The 20,386-nt window shown below is 36.0% G+C and overlaps 1 protein-coding gene across 2 annotated transcripts in view; it reads right to left on the bottom strand.

Annotated features, from left to right (window-relative positions):
• LOC149196615 (mitochondrial import inner membrane translocase subunit TIM10-like) overlaps nt 1-8,159 on the bottom strand; it is a 106,962-nt gene extending 98,803 nt beyond the window's left edge. The window contains exons 1-3 of one of the 2 annotated variants that reach the window (XM_089405588.1): nt 7,868-8,159; nt 7,716-7,768; nt 7,503-7,555 (exon numbers count right to left, since the gene is read on the bottom strand). In XM_089405588.1, coding sequence (XP_089261714.1) covers nt 7,503-7,555; nt 7,716-7,751 — 89 coding nt within the window. In that variant the 5' untranslated portion in view covers nt 7,752-7,768; nt 7,868-8,159. The remainder of the gene's footprint in view (nt 1-7,502; nt 7,556-7,715; nt 7,769-7,867) is intronic. The other variant, XM_089405587.1, reaches the window with a different exon arrangement.
• Nucleotides 8,160-20,386: the final 12,227 nt, after the last annotated feature.

Below are 20,386 nucleotides of genomic sequence, written 5' to 3'. Positions count from 1 at the left end.
CAACGACTTAAAAATTATCCTCTTAGAGGGGGAAACCTCTTTTACAGTATATAAATGAACAATTCTCAGATGATACAAATGACAAGACCTCCTTTGTATATATAGGAGTCTAAGGGGTCACAATATAATCAGAGCCTACATAACAATAATAATGTAAGGGCACAACAATAACAATAGTGGGCTTCTATGGGGCACAACAATAACAATATGGAGGCTACATGGGCACAACAATAATAATAAGGGGGATACACTAGTATTATAGGGACCTAACAATGATGGATCAACAAGATTTGAATCTGAACTTCTCAACTTCTTAAAATTGGTGATCGTCGGTGTTGCCACAAGTTTACAATCCATCATCCCAATTTTTTGTAGAATATTGATCACATATTTTCCTAACCAAGAAAGATTTCACCAGCCTTTTGCCAAACTTCAAATCCCAAGTAATAGTGCATTAGTCCAAGATCCTTCATGTTTAATTCAACTGCTAGTTCCTTTTTACATTGACGAATAAGATGCTCCACACCTATTATTAATAAGTCATCCACATATAGCAATATGATCACTAGTTCATTCTTTACTACTTTGATGTATAGATTCGGATTTGCAGTACTTTTGACGAAACCAAGCCTTATTAGATAAGCATCCATTCAGGCATACCATGCTCTTGGAGCTTGATTTAAGCCATATAAAGCTTTCTTTAATCTGTAGAAATGGGATTTCTTCCCATGGACTTCAAATCCTTGAGGTTGTTCAATGCAACTTCTTCATCAATTGTGCCATTAAGAAAAGCAGTCTTCAAGTCCATTTGATGTATATTCCATACCATAAAAGTTGCAATAGAGATGAGAGTTCTAGTTGTTGTGTATCTGGTTGTAGGAGCAAAAGTTTCATCATAGTCAACTCCCTCTTGTTAAGAGAATCTTCTAGCTACAAATATTGCTTTGTATCTATCGATGCTCCCATCAATTGCATGCTTAATCTTATAAACACATTTGGAAGTCACAATATCTTTTGGTCTAGGAACGATTTCCCAAACATCATTCTTCATTATTGATTGATATTCTTTCATCATCGCATTCCTCCATACTTGTTCAGCAGCCTTTTCGTAAGTAGAAGGTTTTGATTCAATGAGTTTGGTCATATATGTTGCATAACCAGAATACCTTTTGGGTCTTTTGCTTTCTCTGAATGTTCCTCTTGGGGTTGCATGTCCTTCAGCTTATTGTAAAGTTGTTCTAAACCAAGCAAGTCTCTCTCTGGTTTCTGGAATGATGACAGGTTCGCTTGGTCCTTCTGGTTCTTCATGATGATCAACTGAGGGTTCTGGAGAATTGGTTTGTCTTGGACTATCTTCATTAGGAAAGACAAGTCCTTCTTCTTCATCAAAGTCAATGGGAATATCTTTGGACTTCTTATATGCAACGCTTTCATCAAATGTGACATCTCTACTTACTTCAATACGTCATTGTTCTTTGATGTAGATTCTATATGCTTTAGATGAGTTTTTGTAACCAACAGAAATTTCATTCATCCCTGTAGGATCCAACTTCTTTCTTGTCCTTGAGAATATGAATCAAGACCAGACATCCAAATATTTTGAGGTAATCAACATTAGGCTTATTTCCAACAAAAAATCCTTCCGGAGTTATGTCACCAAGAATTCTATGAGGGCTTCTATTTTGAATGTATATCGCGGTCAGAGGCTTCTCCCCCCCATAGGAATTTGGGAATATTTTGATCATGTATCATGGCTCTTACGCATTCTTCGATAGATCGATTCTTTCTTTCAACTATACCATTTTGTTGGGGATTATAAGGGACTATCAGCTCCCTCTTAATCCCAGCTTCTTTGCAAAAGGCTACAAGTTCTTTAGATGTATATTCACCTCCATTATTAAATCTCAAGATCTTGATCTTCTTTTTTGCCATATTCTCAACTTCAGCTTTGAACTCATGGAACTTGTCAAACACTTCATATTTAGACTTCAAGAAATAGATCCAAGTCTTTATGGAATAGTCATCAATAAATATTACATAGTATAGTCATCAATAAATGTTACATAGCATACATGACCACCAAGTGATTTTTCAAACATTGGGCCAAAAACATCAGAGTGGATTAGTCCAAGATTTCCTTGGATCTTAAGTCACTGCTAGGGAATGACTTCTTCACATTTTTGCCAAGAGCACACCTGTTACAAACTGCTTCATGTTCTTCTTTCAATTGGGGCATACATGTAACCATTTGACTCAAGGATGGCAATATCCTGTAATGGAGATGGCCACATCTTCTATGCCACAATTCACATGGATTAATGTCAATGTGTACTAAATATTGAGGAGGAGTTAGAGGTCTATATAACCTCCTCTCACGAATCCCAATAGTTCTAGCACTATCTATACTAGATCCCTTAGCCCAAACAACCACCTTGCCATCAATAAATGTTATCCTGTGTCCTTTATCTTCTAAACAAAAAATAGAAAATAAATTATTTTTCAAACCTAGAACATAAAGGATGTTGTTGAGATGAATGTTCCCACTAAATTCCAGCGGGATGGAGGTAGATCCAATGCCTTTAATTGGATAGCTATGTCTCCAAGTTTGACCTTGTGAGAGTAGCTTTCTTTAGATAAAGTGTTGAGATGTCCACATTCACCTGTCATATGCCTCAAAGCTCCACTATTGATTAGCCATGTGTTGCCATCTTCAATTGAACTTGTAAGAGATGAGTAGAGATTTCCATTCTTGACTTCCTTAGATAGTTTTGAAACAAAGGTGGTGATGTGTCCTTTGATGGATTGAAGGAGAATCGTTAGAGCCTTGAGACCTTCCTTCGTGTACTTGGCCATTGGAAGAGTGAGAGGGCAACTGCAAAGATGATTTCGATCAAGAGTGCCAACACTTTTGTGATCTTCAAGCTTCCTTCCTTCACCTTAGCTCTGATACCATGTTGAGAAACCAAATGTAGTGTAGTTTAATGTTTGATTCATCTTCTTGATAATTACTTGTGAATATTAGATGTCTTCTTATTACTTCTTTTTTCAAATGAAAAAAAAAAAAAAACAAATTGCCTTCATTAAAGAAGAGGAAGTTGCATAATTCTACAAAGCGAGAGGAATGATTTACTACATATTTCTCGGTCAATTCATGAGTGCCTACTAAGAGTCAGCATAGACCAAGAAAGGTCAAAAAAGCAGAGTAACCATAGAAGGTGAATTTCCAAACATCAAAACGAGTCCAAAAAAAGTCTTGAAAGTTAGAAGCCATCACAAAGATGCACTGCAGAGCAAAATGGACAAAAAGTCAGCCCAGTTTAGGACGCAAAGGATGTTTTCTTATTACTTCTTATGTCTTCTTCATCAAGCAATTATACAAATGTTCAAAACATAAAGGTCACAATGAGACAAATAACACCAGAAATTAGTCCAAAGGCCAAGGGAAAACCCAACAATCCTTCTCTTATAGAATCAGATCAAAATGAGAGATATCCAAGACCAAGCACAAATTGCCACAAATATACAATGTTCCACCAAGACTCCAGTGCGGGGAGATGCACAGGGGGAGACGTGTGGGAGTACCCTCATATTTTAGGGAAATTTTGAGGGTGCGGGGAGACGTCGAGGTATATAATTTAATATATATATATATATATATATATATATATATATATATATATATATATATATATATATATATATATATATATATAATTCAAGTTCATATTCATTGTTCATTGTTCAAAAATGAAAGCATAAAAATATTAAATAGACAATTGAATCATTGATCCATCCTCATCATTCATTTTGATACATACATCATTCATGAATCATATGACATACTCAAGTCTCATTACTGAATTATCCATACATACCATGAGATTCGATAAAAGAAAATAAAAATCAATAATGAAATATTCAAATACATTGATTTGATTTTTGATATTTTAATTTTTAATTTTTAATTTTGGTCTTATTAGACAAATTTAAAGGGGGACGCCTAGAAGCACCCTTTTTGAAGGGGTACACCCAGAGACACCCTTTTTGGCGAGTTTAGACTACCACACTGAAAGGGGATGCCCAGAAACACCCTTTTTGGGGAGTCTAGACTCCCATGCTGGGGAAACGCACCCCCTTGCGTCTCCCTGAGACTCCCCAAAAAGGGTGTGTGGGAAAACGCACCCCAAGAGACTCCCCATCCCGGGTGCGAGGGGTGCGTGCACCCGACCTTGGGGGACACGTCCCCGTGGAACACTGCAAATATATCATGTCAAACCCTCCAAGTCTCCTCCAATATTCAAAGTCAACACTAGTCAAACTTCCTCAAAATTTGGTCAAACTCAAAATTTCGACCCTACAGTAGAGGTTGAATTTTGCCCTGCAATTACCTCAAAAATTCAACCTTATTCCACAAGAAAAATTGGTCACATGTACGAGCTGCAGTAGGGTAGAAACTTCGATTTTCTTCTTGTGCTTTGACTGCCTTCTCTCTCCTTTGACTTCAGCCTTCTTCTTCTTTGTTTAGGTGTGTACGATACTTAAAGAGGTGATGGATGAGTGAGATTTCCAAGAGGTCGAATTGTCTCTTATATATAGTTGTCTAGGAGGGTCGAATAGGTGCCACTAGGCCGACTTGTCCAAGGAGGGCCAACTTGGTCATCTTGTGGGCTTATGACTCAAAAATAAAATTTAAATTCTTTTTCTTACAAATGTCCAAATGGGACATGACTCAAATAAATTTTCTTTTGATTTAAAAATAAATTCTTTTGATTCTTTGGGCTCTAAGCATGAAGAACATGCTTTAACAAAATATAAATATAATAAAATAATAAATACATCAATGATAAATTTATAATATGAAGACAAACTCTAGTTACAACTTCAACACAAAGCTGCTTTGTGTCCCCATCCTATCAATGGGCATGCTAGCAGCTCACCCACATGTTCACATGTTGTATGTACAACTCCAATCATTCATCGACACATGGCATGATATGGGGAAGCAAGCCTGCATTATTGCTAGGCTATGCATACTAGGGCTAAGCCCACAGTCCATTAATCAATCAAACAGCTTGCACATTATCAAAAGAATTGTTTCCTATCAAACCTAGGGAATGCACATGTCATCAACCTATGGCTCATCTGACAACTAGTGCTCCCCCATTTCTCTGCCCCTATATCTTAGACTACAAGATTCATATAATAATTTTCCAATGGTCCATCACATCAAATACCACTAGGAAATTATAATCCCCTCCTCTTTTTAAACATATTTCTCTCCCCAAAATGTAAAATAAAAGCCCCACGAGCTATAGAACATTTATGATCAATACCTCAAAAAGAGGGGTGTAGTCTTGAGTTACAACACCCTCGAGTCCCTTCCCTCATTAATTACAAGGATCTAAGAACAACTGACAGATCACAATGTCCTTCAAGCATATCCTAGATGATATCTCATTGTTTAGGCCAAACTTTCATTCCAATAACATTACAAGTGCGCCATGCTAAAGTATTCCACCTTGAGAATCGATAACGTTTGTCTTATGTTCTTTTAAATGGATACTCAAAAACTAGAGATGTTTATGAACAATGCCAAATTCAAGGACCCCCAATTTTACTATAATTCTGGTCTAATACACTTGTTTTCATTAACAGTTGAGGATTGGTTAGGTGATATTATTATTTTCATCTTGCATTGGTTATTACCGCTAACCCTTAATGTTTGGATATGATTCGAGACACCAGTTTAAATTAATGTTCTTTTACAAAGAAAACAAGGGCCACTTTCTAATGAACAACAGGTTGATCATGAATACATCAGATAGATGCGTCACTCTTCCAACCCATTATTATCTATGTTGCCAGGAAACATGGGTTCGGGGACGGGTACGGCTGCAGGGATGAGGACGTCATTTTTCGAAACAGGATGCGTGGATTCGTCGGGGGTATATTATAATTTATTTATATATATATATATATATATATATATATAATATAAATATCATATTTTATAAATTATAATATATATGAATTTGTATATTTTTCAACTTTAAACAAGAAAACTAAAATATTTATGATTTAAACTTTAAATATTTAAACATGCACATCATTGAACATTCAACATTCACAATGAAATTTCAAAATTTCTAGTTAGATATCAAGTGCAAATTGGAGTTTACATATTAATAAGAATCATGATATATGTCCATCGTCATACTACATTCAAAATTTGTCTTAAGGCATCTCCAAACAAGAACTGAGAAATTTTAAAATACTAAAATAGAAGTATCTAATGGTGAACAATGGCTTCCTCAAGCGATGTCATTAACATCACTCAAATCTTCAGTTAGCATGCTCTCCAGGTAGGGATCACTCTCATCTTGAGGCTCTTGCTCATCCATAGCAATTGGAGGTAGCTCAATAAGGCCATCTGGTTGTATCTCCTCATCCACACACATAGTGTCGTTTGTGTATTGGTCCCATCTCTTGAAAGGACCCTCATATCTAGGGTCTTTTTGAGATATGAGACGAAGTGTGCTATGAATGTACACTAAGTTCTCTGCCTTCTTTTAGCCCAACATATTTCTTTTTACTAAATGGATAAAAGCATAAGTACTCCAATTCCTCTCACAAGATGAAGAACTAGCTACCTAGAATATTAGGGGAAGCCCATTAAATTAATTAAAAAATAAAATATAAAAACTAAAATGAACCCAAATGAACCTGATTTTGGGGTTCCAAGTACCCATCATCAGGGTTCTCCGTACCCGTCAAGACAAAAGAACCCAATTTTTTTTAATGAAGAACCCAGTTCTTCATAGAAGAACTCGGTTCTTATGGGTTCTTCTCAGAAGCACCCGAACCCGAATCAAGTACTTGGGGACGAGAACCCGGGACGGGTTCGAGAACCCCACCCCCGGGTTCGGGAACCCATGCAACATAGATTATTATTAATAGGTTCCTTCGTCCGCTTGACAACGTTTGGGTACAGATAAGTTGCATCCCTGGCAGAGTGAAGATATCGATTTCCTTCAAAAATAGTTCTGCTACTTTTATTCCCGTACCTTAATTTCTAGTCGAAACGCCATCCAAATAACTTTGAGTGCTTGCATATATATGCATATGAATTGTTTTACAAGCCAAGAGATAACTGCAATTAAGATATGAATTCAAAAAACAAGAATCGCAAGGTCGTTTTAATGACTGGCATCAATACAAAATCTCTTCCCGGAGCATTCAATGAGGTTAGCATGAGATGAAAATAGCTCGGGATTTCATGTACTTCAATGAACAAGCCTTGCCTAGATTCATAGAAGGAATTAAAAACCAATATTATGAATGGAAGATTAGAAAGATCTTTCAAAGTTTAGCCGGGACATGGAGATATAAGCAAACACAAGCATGCAAGAAAAGACAAATGAAATCCAGAATCACAGGAAATTCCAATTTTAAATATATTATTTTACATGCATTTAAAAGGAAATGTAGGAATAGCGAATTACTTATTGAAAAGCTCAACTCTGTACTCCATTTCCTGCTCTGCCATGCCAAAAATCTGCAAACAAATTAAAAGACGCCACCATCATACTTCTGTAGAAACAATGGAAATCCAGTGCTCTGTGCTTGCAGAGATTTTAAATATCTAGCTGCATTTAGATGAAGGACAAGCTTACGGTGAAATAAAAATAGATGAACTCCACAGATCTCAAACATACCTGATCTTTCTCGAATCCAGAAGGAGCTGACGCCATTTTTATATTCCCCGATGCTGAAAAAAATAGAAAATCATCTTCTTTGCACATCCAAAAGTTAAACCCTAAACCTTGACCTTAAAACCCTACGACTAAACAACATAAAAACAACCTACCAGAGAGCTAAGCGCAGTCCGAGGGCCTCCAAATCGACAGAATGCGCCGCTGAGTTACCAGCTACGGCACGTCAACGCCACTTTAATATGCTAGGTTTCACTGGCATTTACACATATATGCTCGGTAAATCTGATCTCTTTCGATTAATCGGATTTCAAGCCTAGGTGTTCTTGCTACACTGTTGAATCACCAACTCGCGTTATGCATCTATCCCACTAAAACCCACGAAGTAACGAAGTGTTTAGGCTCGTGATAAGCGAATTTATCTCTCCAATCTTATAACCAAAATTTTATGATCTGAAATGAACAGGTGTATGAGAAAACAATATATCGTTTTCAATTTTACAAAAATAACTATATATTAAATATAATGTTTACTATGTTTAACATGGATTAAAAAAAAAAAAAACCAACAGCGTTTATATTAAAAATATAATGTTTACATATTTGGGGGTGCATAATTAATCACTTAGTCTATTGAGGCGGACCGGAAAGTTATAGAGATTCAGGTTACATTTAGAGAAAATCCGGCAAGGATTTTTGTAAATCTAAATTATAGTTGTTAAACTTCAAAATTTTAAGTGTTTTAGACGTTTTTTATGGTGTTGAATCCATTTCCACTATCAAAAACACGATTCAAACACTGCCTCTACAATATTTTTTGAAATTTTTTTGCCCGGATTCGAGCCACTTTTGGTTGTCTCGGCAATTCCTTCGCCTCGTTAGATGACTCCATAATATATATATATTGTGCAATTACTAGTAATACAACTAATTAATTGGATCTAGAGTATGCTCTAAAATTGCTTTTGCTTGGCTAAGAGCTCGTCTTCTTCTAACGTAAGGAAACAGGTTAACGGCCCAAAACCCAAAGGCATCTGGCAGAAGTGAAAGTTTGCCCCCTTACGAACCACCAGCGAGTTATTCCAAGTGACATGGTTTTCCTTGAATAACAATGATGAGTCAGTCTGAATTCGCAGATAACAACTAGAGATAGTTGTCTTCACTGCTGGTTTGACAACTGAGATATGATAGGCTTTCCCACCCGTGGAAAAATACAACTAACTAATATGAAAATATTTTCATCATTTTTCTAATATTTGCATTACAAGTATTGAAGTAAACAATAATAACAGCCACATATACGACATAACGCAAAAAAAAAAAAAAACAAAAACAAAAACAAAAACAAAAACAAAAAAAACAAAACTAAGTAATTAGAAATTTTCCAGTTCCTTATAGATGATCATATGCAAAGTATGCATAATTGATTTCCCTCGGGATGAAAAGATGTCCAATTTTTTATCATTTGTCTGCCACACTATTTTCTTCCTTGTAAATGTGTGTGAAGTGGACCTCGATGAAGTGATCAATTAACTTCCTAATCCTTCACATCCAACACAAAAGAGAAAGAGGTGTGAATAAAGATTGTTTTAGTGCCCAATCAATCACCATGATTGAGTCACCAAAAATATTCAGCTTTGTGAGAGAAATCCATTTTGCACAGTATAATACGCCCCATAAAGAATGAATTCGTGTTAGGATATTCCGACACATAGGATATAGTTAAGTTCAACTTGGTCTAGTGTAGAGTTAGGTATAGAGTTAGGTAAAGTGTGTTTCTTTACCGTTGTACATTTTGTAACTTACAATCCGACGGTCACGATATGTAGTGATCCGACGGTTCATTCTCTCCTCGGTATTACCGACACTTGATCCGTGGCTTGACACGCGATTGGTCCATGAATTCTATTTAAAGCGCATGGAGGGTCATTTCTAGGGTAATCTGTGCATGAGAGAAGCTTATGTAAATTTTCATTCTTTGATTAATAAATTGCCTGAAGTGGTCGCGTTAGCTCAGGCCATGGACTGTTTCCCTCTTTGAGGTTTTAACCACGTCAAAAATACTGGTGTATTGATCTGTGATCTGGTTGTGAGCGGTGTCCTTTTGGTGTTCTTTCTGAGGAACTTACCCTGTATATTCCTACATGGTATCAGAGTTATTTGAGGCCCGCGTCCGTTGGTGATCCAAATCTGAAGCCGGTAGAACTGCATCCGATTGTCGTTTCCTAGATCTGTTGTTTCTGACTGCTTTCGAGCCGAGTGGACTGCTCTGTTGTGTTCGGAGCATCTGTTCCAGTGAGGAACCCCTTTCGTTTCACGCGAAAAGGTTTCCGGTAGCCCTAGCTGCCTCATTTTTAAGATTTGGAGGTATACAGTCAAACTCTTCGTCACTTGTACTTCTCCTGAAGTTGATGCTACCTTATACCGTCAACTTGTAGGAAAACTTTTGTATCTAACCCATACTCGTCCTGACCTTTCCTTTGTTGTTGGCCTTGTTACTCGGTTCATGCAAAACCCCCGTGAAAGTCATTGGAAAGCAGCTAAAAGAATACTTCGTTATGTTCGAGGTACAGTTCAGTTTGGCATTCATTACAGTGCCAAAGCATCTCCTCTATTGGTTGGTTTCACTGATTCCGATTGGGCTGGTGACCCTGATGATCGGAAGTCTACTGTCGGTTATGTGTTCACCCTTGGTTCAGGACCTATTACATGGGCTTGCAAGAAACAGGGTGCCATTTCTCTTTCATCAGCAGAAGCAGAGTATCGTGGTGCCGTAGAAGCTAGTAAGGAAGCCTTGTGGCTTCGTCAGATCCTGTCAGAGTTTGGCTTTGAGCAGCAGCATCCGACCACACTTTGGTGTGATAATCAAAGTGCCATTCAGCTATGCAAAGATCCAGTCCAACATTAGCGCAGCAAACACATTGAACTGCACATGCACTTCATCAGAAAGCTCATTCACGACCATGTTCTTGAAGTGCAATATTGTTCAACAGATGATCAAGTTGCAGACATCTTCACAAAGGCTCTCACAGAGGCGAAGTTCACTAAACTTCAATTTATGGTTGGAGTTCAGGAAGTTGTCACTAAGGGGGGATAGGCTCTAGTGCCTCCTTCCTTCTCCTATTGTGTCATATTTGCAAATCCTTCAATCCTATCCCAAGTTGTTCTTAAGGGGGGATGTTAGGATATTCCGACACATAGGATATAGTTAAGTTCAACTTGGTCTAGTGTAGAGTTAGGTATAGAGTTAGGTAAAGTGTGTTTCTTTACCATTGTACATTTTGTAACTTACAATCCGACGGTCACGATATGTAGTGATCTGACGGTTCATTCTCTCCTCGGTATTACCGACACTTGATCTGTGGCTTGACACCCGATTGGTCCATGAATTCTATTTAAAGCGCATGGAGGGTCATTTGTAGGGTAATCCGTGCATGAGAGAAGCTTATGTAAATTTTCATTCTTTGATTAATAAATTGCCTGAAGTGGCCGCGTTGGCTCAGGCCGTGGATTGTTTCCCTATTTGAGGGTTTTAACCACGTCAAAAATACTGGTGTATTGATCTGTGATCTGGTTGTGAGCGGTGTCCTTTTGGTGTTCTTTCTGAGGAACTTACCCTGTATATTCCTACAATTCGGCCCTAGAGATTGTACTATTGCCACCAAACCAGCTTAAATGGAAGTATTGACCAGGTTTAATGACAATGAAGGCCCCACATCCACAAGTTTTATTGTTGGAAGCCCCATCAAAAAACCCCACAAGGAAACTTCCCCAAATGTTCACATGATGGATGTTTCGCATGGGACCAGAAATTGCCACCAAGCCAATTTCATTAAAATATGCACAATTTTTTATGCAAGTGTGAAATATATCTCGCTATTTATTATCAAAGATCCTTGCATTCCTGGTTCTCCAAATTCCCCACAATATATAGAAAGGAAGAGTTTTAAATTCCTTATGTTCCTTGATCCAATCTCGAATACAAGCATCAAAAAACTTCTAATAGCAATTGGTCATGAGATTAAAAATTATTAAAACTCCAAACCAAATGGAAATTGAAAAAGGACAAGAGAGAACAATATGTGCCACATCCTCCAAAGCATGTAAACATAATATGCATCTACCAAGGCCCACATATCCGCGTCTGCACACATTGTCCCAAGTAAGAATTTTGTTCTAACAAGCAAGCCAACCAAAACACTTCGATTTGGGAGGGAGATTACATTTCGAAATTTGATAGAACCAACTAATTCCCCCACATGCACCACCGACCTAGAGATGTAGATGTATGCATGATTGACCCGGATCTAATCTTTAACAATCTTCCCATCCCAAGTGAAGTAAGCCTCGTGACCATCCAAAAAAATCCCTGCCAAAATTAGATGTTCTGTATATTGATCCCATTCCTTAGCCAAGACCCCATATAAACCCAAATCCCTTTAGTAGATCCAGGTATGATATACGGCCACTTGTATCTGATTGACATAATAGATACCATGAGTGTGAATATGTCAAATGAGAGAAGGGGACAATATATGGCCACCATTAAACCCGATAATAGGGTTCAATCCTATCTCAACACTAGCTCCATCCCCAATCAACCATCGCAAATTACCCATTAACCACTTCTTAATTTTCATCAAACCATTCTAGTTATATGATGTAGAGGTAGGAGACTTAGATCCCTCTTTAATCCATATTAAAAGGGATTTATTTTTGAGATATTTATCCTTAATAATAGACTACCATATCCCATAGCCGAATAATGCCCTCCACAAGATTTTTACCCCTAAAGCCCAACCAAAATTTTCAATGTCCAATATACCCCAATCCCCATCCTCAATGTTTGGAAATGTTCGCCAGGTTGGAAAGATGTATTTTTTTTTGTGTCATATGAGCCATTCCATATAAAATTTGAAATTATAGAATTGGTCCCCTTGATAATGGAGAGTGGCAATATGTATAGGTGCATCCAATAAACCGAAATGATTTGAAGAACATGTTGAACCATAATCAATCTACCTCCAATGGACAACCAGATGTGCAACCTACGCTCGAACTTGTCAATTAACCAACACCAATCTTGAATACAATAGTTGTTTGGTTTCAAAATGAAACCAATATATTTGAAACCATAGTCCAAAGGGACCACGTCAACATTAAAGGTAGCAACAATCACCTGAACATCTACACACTCTTGTGAAGCATCAATGAGAATAGATTTCTCACAATTCATAAAAAAAACAGAGGCAAGGCCGAAAGAATCGATATTCTAGCATAAATAGGTCCATTCAATACATGATGCCTTACCAAAAATAAGAACATCGTCTCTGAAAATGAGATGAGAGATAGACATGTTCCTAGTGATCTAGAGTCCAGAAAAATGACCCAATCGTTTAGCCTTAGAAATCAACCAACTCGACCCATCGATGACCAGAATAAATAATAAAGGGGATAAAGAACAACCTTGTTGTAATCCCCTGGTTTCCCAAAAGAATTTTGTCGGAACCCTGTTGATAATAATGGCAAAATTAGCTAAACAAATACAGGCCATTATCCAGTCAATCACCTCCACCAATAATCCAATTTTGTGTAAGATCAACCACAGGATGCCCCAATCAACACAATCTAATGCCTTATGCAAGTATAGTTTCAACAGCAAAGCCTCTTTCTTCTATCACTTAATTGTGCAAATACCTTTTTGGGTGATGGTAACAACATCTTGAATTTGTCTATTCTTCAAGAACCCAAATTGTTCAAGAGATATATGTCTTGACAGACCTTCTTTGATATGAGATGCAATGAATTTCGATATCATTTTATAAATGATATTTCATTGGGAGATAGGCCTAAAATCTGCAAAATATTTGGGATAAGAAACTTTATGAATCAAAGTAATGAAAGTAGCATTGAGGGCACCAAAAATCTTACAGTGCATCCTCATTTCTTCAGCAATTTATAAAAGTTCCATAAAATGTATGAACATTTCAACTAGCCAACCATTCGAGTTGAGACTTTTGTCCTTGGCGAAGGATTTAAGAACTAATTTCAATTCATCATAAGTGATCAACCGCCCAATTTTTAATTGTCATCAGCATAAAACATGTTAGGATATGATTTAATAATATGTAGTTAATTATCAAAGTTAGTCCCCTTACAAGCCATGAATAAATCCTCAAAATGTTTCATGGTCGACTCGTGCAGTTCGTGTAATTTATGTATATTTCATTCCTCTGCATCCTTCAAGTCCCAAATCATGTTATCATGCCTTCGTTGAGAAGCATAATTATGAAATAATTTGGTATTTTTATCACCGACCCAGATCCAAATGACACGACTTTTGAGTCACCATTCTTCCCCTTGATGTTTGAGAATCAACCTTTTACGGCCTTTCAGCTCTAATATTTGTTTCTTTGTTTGTTCAGAGAAGTGATCTGACTAATTAGGATCTGTGTAGTCCCCAAGTTCCCTATCAATATCATTTAGTTCATTAAGAAAACATTTATTTTTCTCTTTGACCCATCAATGCACCAACAATTTTAATTTACTAAGCTTGTAGCAAATCCCTTCCATATAAGAGGCCTCCTTGTGAATGATCAATTTTGGCCAAAAATTCCAAACCATTTATGTTTAACAGGGATTTAATGGTTAAGAGTATATGTTTATCATAAGAGGCTATAGGTTTGAATCTAGAAGGTGTAGAGTATGTATGCCTCCATAAACTTTAGTAGTCAAATAATTGTGTGTAGGTGGGTTTCCTCTCCCATAGACAAGTTGATCCCATATACCAATTTGACACAAAGATGGGTCCCTTGTCTCACAAACAAGGGGATATCATATATTAATATCTTATCCCGCAAACAAGGGGATCTAATATACCAATTTGGTATATGCCTTGGCAATGAGCTTAAAATTAATTGATTGTGATAAACTTAATTACAACCATGATGAAAGAAAAGATTGTTTGATCGCGATATATAACCTATAGGTTATGGACACGGTCTTTAAGTTATAAAATGCCACAATTTATAAGTCATGAGTATTGCAATCTACAAATTTGAAACGTTGTAATTTATAAGTTGTAAAGGTTGTGATTTACGTATCATCGAGATTACAATATATAGGTCATGGATATCATGATTTATGGACTATAAAGGTGATGACTTATGATGATTGAGGTCATGATATATAGGCCATAAAGGCGGTGATTTATATAGCATTGAGGTCACATTTAAAGTCTATGAAGAAGAAGATAAGTTTAAATTCTCTATGTGGTTATAAATTTATTGTTTGTCATATAGCCTTTTGGATTTGGTATTTTAAAGTTTTCTAAGCTTTCATTAATATTACAAAATATCATATGAATAAAGAAAGGTTACAATATTTAAATTTAGTTATATAGTTTTAAGCTAAGTACATAAATGAATCTTAGTTTGTTTGTCAATATTTCATCGTGTGTGTGTGTGAGTGAAAGAGAGAGAGAGTGGTTCAAAAAATAAAATTTGGTTATGTAGTTTGAAGATAAGTACGTAACTTAATCTTAGCTTGTTTGTCAATATTTCATCATGTGTTTGTGTGTGTGTTAGTGGTGCATGGGCTTTCTTTGATGGTGCAAGGCAAGGATATCCTCAATCCAATGGAGTTGGTGGTGTACTCTGTTTATTTGATGATCATGTTCTAAAATTCAAAGTTGGATTGGGAAGGGGATCAAATTATCTAGTGGAGTGAATGGAATTAAGTTGTTAATCACTCTTGCAACAAAAAGGTGCTCATAATATTCAATCTTTGCAAACTTCGTATTTGTTGAATTAACGCAGAGATTGTTTCTTTTCACATCCTCAATAGTTTCGATCCTTCTCAAGGATCATCTTTAAGAGTGAAAAATCACAGAGAAACAACATCATTTGTCATGTTAATAGTCATCACCATCCACACATAGCAATCAACCTTAATTACCATTGAGAATATTCCTTCACAAGTTTTTTAGAATGTGAACCGAGGGCATTGAAACTTCACTTAGCATGGCACCATCATCACAATTTAAATGGTATTTGATCTTGGAAAATCAAGGCATCGCTCTTGAATCATGACGATTCTTTAAAACTCTAGGTTTATTGCACAATGCATGATTTTTATGTGGATCTTTTCAAAGGAACATGTTTCTTCCAATGTTTCCCTTTCGCGCAGAGTTGTTATGTAATTGTACATGACTACATAGTAAATAATTGAATTAATGTTTGAGACCATTTTTCTTCACATATGCTTGACAATTTTGGTCATTCTCTAGGATAATCTTTGGGACTGTGAAAACTCACAAAGAAACATCATCATTCGTCATATTAATTGATCCAGATCATAGGGGGGGTTAATGGAAAGGGGAAGTTGATAGATATATAATTAATATAGTTAAGCCAAATCAAATTTTACTTTGTAAATAAGAGACCTTGTAAGAAAGAAATAGGAATAAAATGAAGGAATGAAAGGTCCCAAAATTAGCCTCATTGCATGTAACGGTTACTGTGAATGGAATATTTATTCTACAACTCTCTCTATTTTTCATATTTCTATTATGTATTATATTCAAGTATTTGCATCAATGTTCTTGTGATTGGTTCCTTTGTATATTTGTCAGTTTTCCCTCCTCTCTTAGCATTAAAGTCTTCTAGATCTTAGCCCCCAAGAAATAGATCATTAATAATTATTATCTCCCACACATAGCAACCAACCTTAATTGCCATTGAGAATATTCCTTAACAAGTTTTCTAAAATATGAACCAAGGGCATAAAGACTTCACTTAGCCTAACACCGTTGTCATGGTTTAAATGGTGTTTAATCTTCAACTAATCGTGGAATCACCCTTGAGTCACAACAATTCTTTGTGAGCTTTAGGTTTGTTGTATGGTGCACAATTTTTAAGTAGATATTTTCGAATGAATGTGTTTCTTCCAATGTATCCCTTTTATGGAGAGTTGTAATATAATTGTACATAATTACACAACAAAGAATTGAATTAATGCAAAGAATGCATTTTTCTTTTCATATCCTCAATAATTTTGATCCTTATCAAGGATCATCTTTAGGAGTGTGAAAACTCACAAAGAAAAAATAACATTCTTCGTATTAATAATCATTATGTCTATTTGTTGTCAATTGGATGAAGGAACCTATAATTTGGATAATTATATCTAGAGGCCAATACTTGGTGGGATCGAATTAGCTTTCTCTACTTTTAACAATGCTTCTTTTGTTCATGTTTTTAGAGAAATGGACAAGAATGCAAATACCCTCTTGAAAGTTGGGTTGCTTCTTGGAGTAAGAAATTGGGACATTTAATGGTTTATGGTTGACCACACTTATGAATATTTTCATAGTCCTTTTATTAGCTCCATTGTTGGACAAACAATCATTCATGTCATTTAAGAGAATTCTGTGTATTATCATGGTATCTTGGATTAGATTGAAGAATATGATGGAGAGAGATTCTATGTGAGCCATTTATGGCATTTCCATCATGAAACCTTTTTTTGGAATGTGAGTATACATATAAGGAATGTAATTTTCTCTATATATAAACAAATTCCATTTTTATTTTTTTTCGAAAGGAGTTTATATATATATACCCTCCCACAAATTAAGCATTTAGACTGAGTAAGCTAGTATCTTGAGAACTTCCCATTATTTTTTTTCTCACTTCTCTAATTTTTTAATTGGAAAGTAATATTATCCATTGACTACAATAGTAGTTAGTAACCCCATAAGACTTGATGGGAATGGGTCCCACAAACTCCCTAAACATTACAACTTAGTAGAAATGGTCAAAATATTTAAGCTATCACTTGGAGATTATATCTATATATATATATATATATATATATAGAGAGAGAGAGAGAGAGAGAGAGAGAGAGAGAGAGAGAAAAGATTCCAAAGTTTGGACAAGGGGTTAATATTGTGCATCTCTCTCTATCTCCATAATATTAACCCCTTGTCCAAACTTTGGAATTAAATTGTAATCAACAATTAGCTTAAAGACAAAATCACAAGGGGCTCAAGAAGGTGAAACACACATACACATATATAAGAGAGAGATACAGAGAGATCCATAATATTAACTCATTGTCCAAACTTCAGAATTAAATTCTACAATTGCAATCAACAATTAGCATCAAGACAAAATCCCAAGGGGCTCAAGAAGGTGAAACGATTCACCTTGATGGTGTTGAAAATTGGTTGTCATTGATGTCAACCCAAGCAGTGCCAAAAGAAGCCTCGCTTTCGTTGATCAAAATGACAAGGAAAATCAAGTTTCTTGGGTTCAAGACCAACATCATTTGATTCTCCTTATTGTGCCAATTCCAATGGTATATGACATGCCTCGTGGTTCATCTCGGTTGGGGAGATATGCTCGATCAAAGATTGAAGCCCCCTTCTTGTGGTCAAAGTCCCCAAAATGAGATGATGTGGCAACTCATCATTGGCTAGAATATTGCTCAAATCATGAGGCCAAGAAGGAATTTTATTGAAGAATTTAATTAAATATTTTGAGGTAAAATTTCACTTGCTAGAGAAGTCATGGTCAAGGGCATGAAATTAATTAATTTTGGGATCAAGTCGGCCTCCTAAAAATATTTCATTTCGAATCCAAATTTGAAATTCAAATTATGATCAAGTTGGCTTCCCTAAATTTTCTTCAGTCGGGTTCATAAGAAAGTCATCCTTTCTCTTCTATAAAAAATGCACTCATTTTCTTCACAAAGGCATGGATTAAATGTTGATCTGAAAGCAAGTTGTCTCTATGATCATCTGCGACCAAGTGTAGTCTTGAAGGTTTGATTTGGGAGGTCAAATTTCTAAAGGGGTTTATGGCCTAATATCTATTTGTCTTTTGATAAAGGGGTTCGCTAGGTTTTTCTTCAATGGGTATTCGACCCTCTGTAATAGGGCAAGCTTGAGCCAAATAGTGATAGATCCTTGAAGAAATTTATGGGAAAATCCTTGAAGATCGATCAAATATTAAAGTGATTTATTTTAACTGGGCCTGGTGTAGTCTTGAGATCTGAAGTGGGTCGAATATCTGATTTTAAATAACTTCGATGGAGGTCAAATAATGGTTATGGGCTACTTTTATCATCTTAAGGATTGAGGTTATTTTAATCTCTATTTGGCCTCCTCGTTTTCTATCATGTCTGAGTTTTGTTGTGGTCGCTTTTGTACTAGTTGAGACCTATTTAAGGTCTGGAACAAAGCATATTAAATCTAATCCAATATGACACTTAACAATGAATCTTGTGGAATGTTCACTTGTAGTATTCCAACACAAGAAAACTAGGATTGTCAAAGCATAAGTGCGAGTTCTTCTGAGGAATACTCTCATCGCTTCTTGAGAAAATTCAAGGTGGAGATTTAGTTTAATCATAGAGGCAACTCAACATTTTGGTAAGGCTTATTTGACCCATTTTGTACCAGTTGTGTGAACTAAGGTAAGGACAATTCTGAAATCTATTTTCATGGCATCATTTGAAGTTGAACTTACTAGCAAATTAATCTTTCATTGGAGCATTCTTGTTGCTATTTCGTTGGTGTTTTTTACTATTTTTAAAGGCACATCATTGCCCTAACCAAAGAAGTAACTTGACTGTATTCAAGGCAAATTCAAAACTTGTATTAAAAACTATATTATCCTTAAAACTATTTTTGACATGATCTTTGATAAAAATATCTTTAACACATCACTGCATCATTTATTTGTGGAGTTTTTCTCAGCCTTAAGGGTTGTCTAGGGTTTTGCAGAAGGTGCATTATTGTTCATAGTTCTGAGACATAATTGCAAGTTATGCAGCAGTAAAGGTGAAGTTTGATATTGCAACTAGAGTTATAAACTGGTTTAACAAAAGATAAGGGCAGTGACTAGTGTTGCAAAATGCATCCTATGGTATATTCTCGACATCATTAGATCTGAAGGCATCTTGCATCAATAGAAATCTCCGGGTACAATTGTAGGACATCTTGCATTAGTGGATATGAAGTCGGCTATGTGATTAAAGGAATTTTGTAATCATAGAAGTTGTACTAAATGAAGGTTATTATTGTTACATCATTTAGAAGAAGCTTTGAAGTTGTTGAAGAAGTATAGTTTTCATTGTAAATCTGAAGTACACATTAACATAAAAGGGTTTTGGTGAATATTCTTGTAAGTGGGTCATTGTCCTTAGTACAAGGGCCCACAAAATGTTTCTTATTTTTATATATATTAAGGGTGGTTGGGTGGTGCAAGGCAAGATAGCAAAGTCTCCTTCGGTTGTAGTCTGAAAATACTTCAGGGTGGCATGGTGGTGCTAAGGCAAGTTGGAGCTTGCAGGGTATTGAAGCATCCTATCAGTTGTAGCTGATAAAACCAGGTTGTTAGAGCATCCTTCTAGTTGGAGTTGGTAAAACTAGGGTGCAAGAGCATCCTTTGAGGAGTTAGAGCTACCTGATAAACTTGAATTATTTTCTAGAGTATTAAGGAGTTGGGGTTTCCCTTTTAATTTAAGTTGAAGCATACTTTTTGTACTCACAAAATATTAGAAAAGTGTTCAGTGGTTTTTCTCCCAAAAGGGTTTCCACCTAAAAATTTGTTGTTTATTGCTCTTGTGATGTGTTGTAGATTACTATTTTATTGTTCATGTTCTAAAAA

The sequence above is a fragment of the Pinus tabuliformis genome, chromosome 2_2 (assembly GCF_031772625.1).
Source record: "Pinus tabuliformis cultivar Carrire ecotype Pingquan chromosome 2_2, CPIR1, whole genome shotgun sequence".
Lineage (NCBI taxonomy): Eukaryota > Viridiplantae > Streptophyta > Pinopsida > Pinales > Pinaceae > Pinus > Pinus tabuliformis.
Note: the sequence above shows the minus strand (reverse complement) of the source record. Positions and strands in the feature narration are given on the sequence as shown.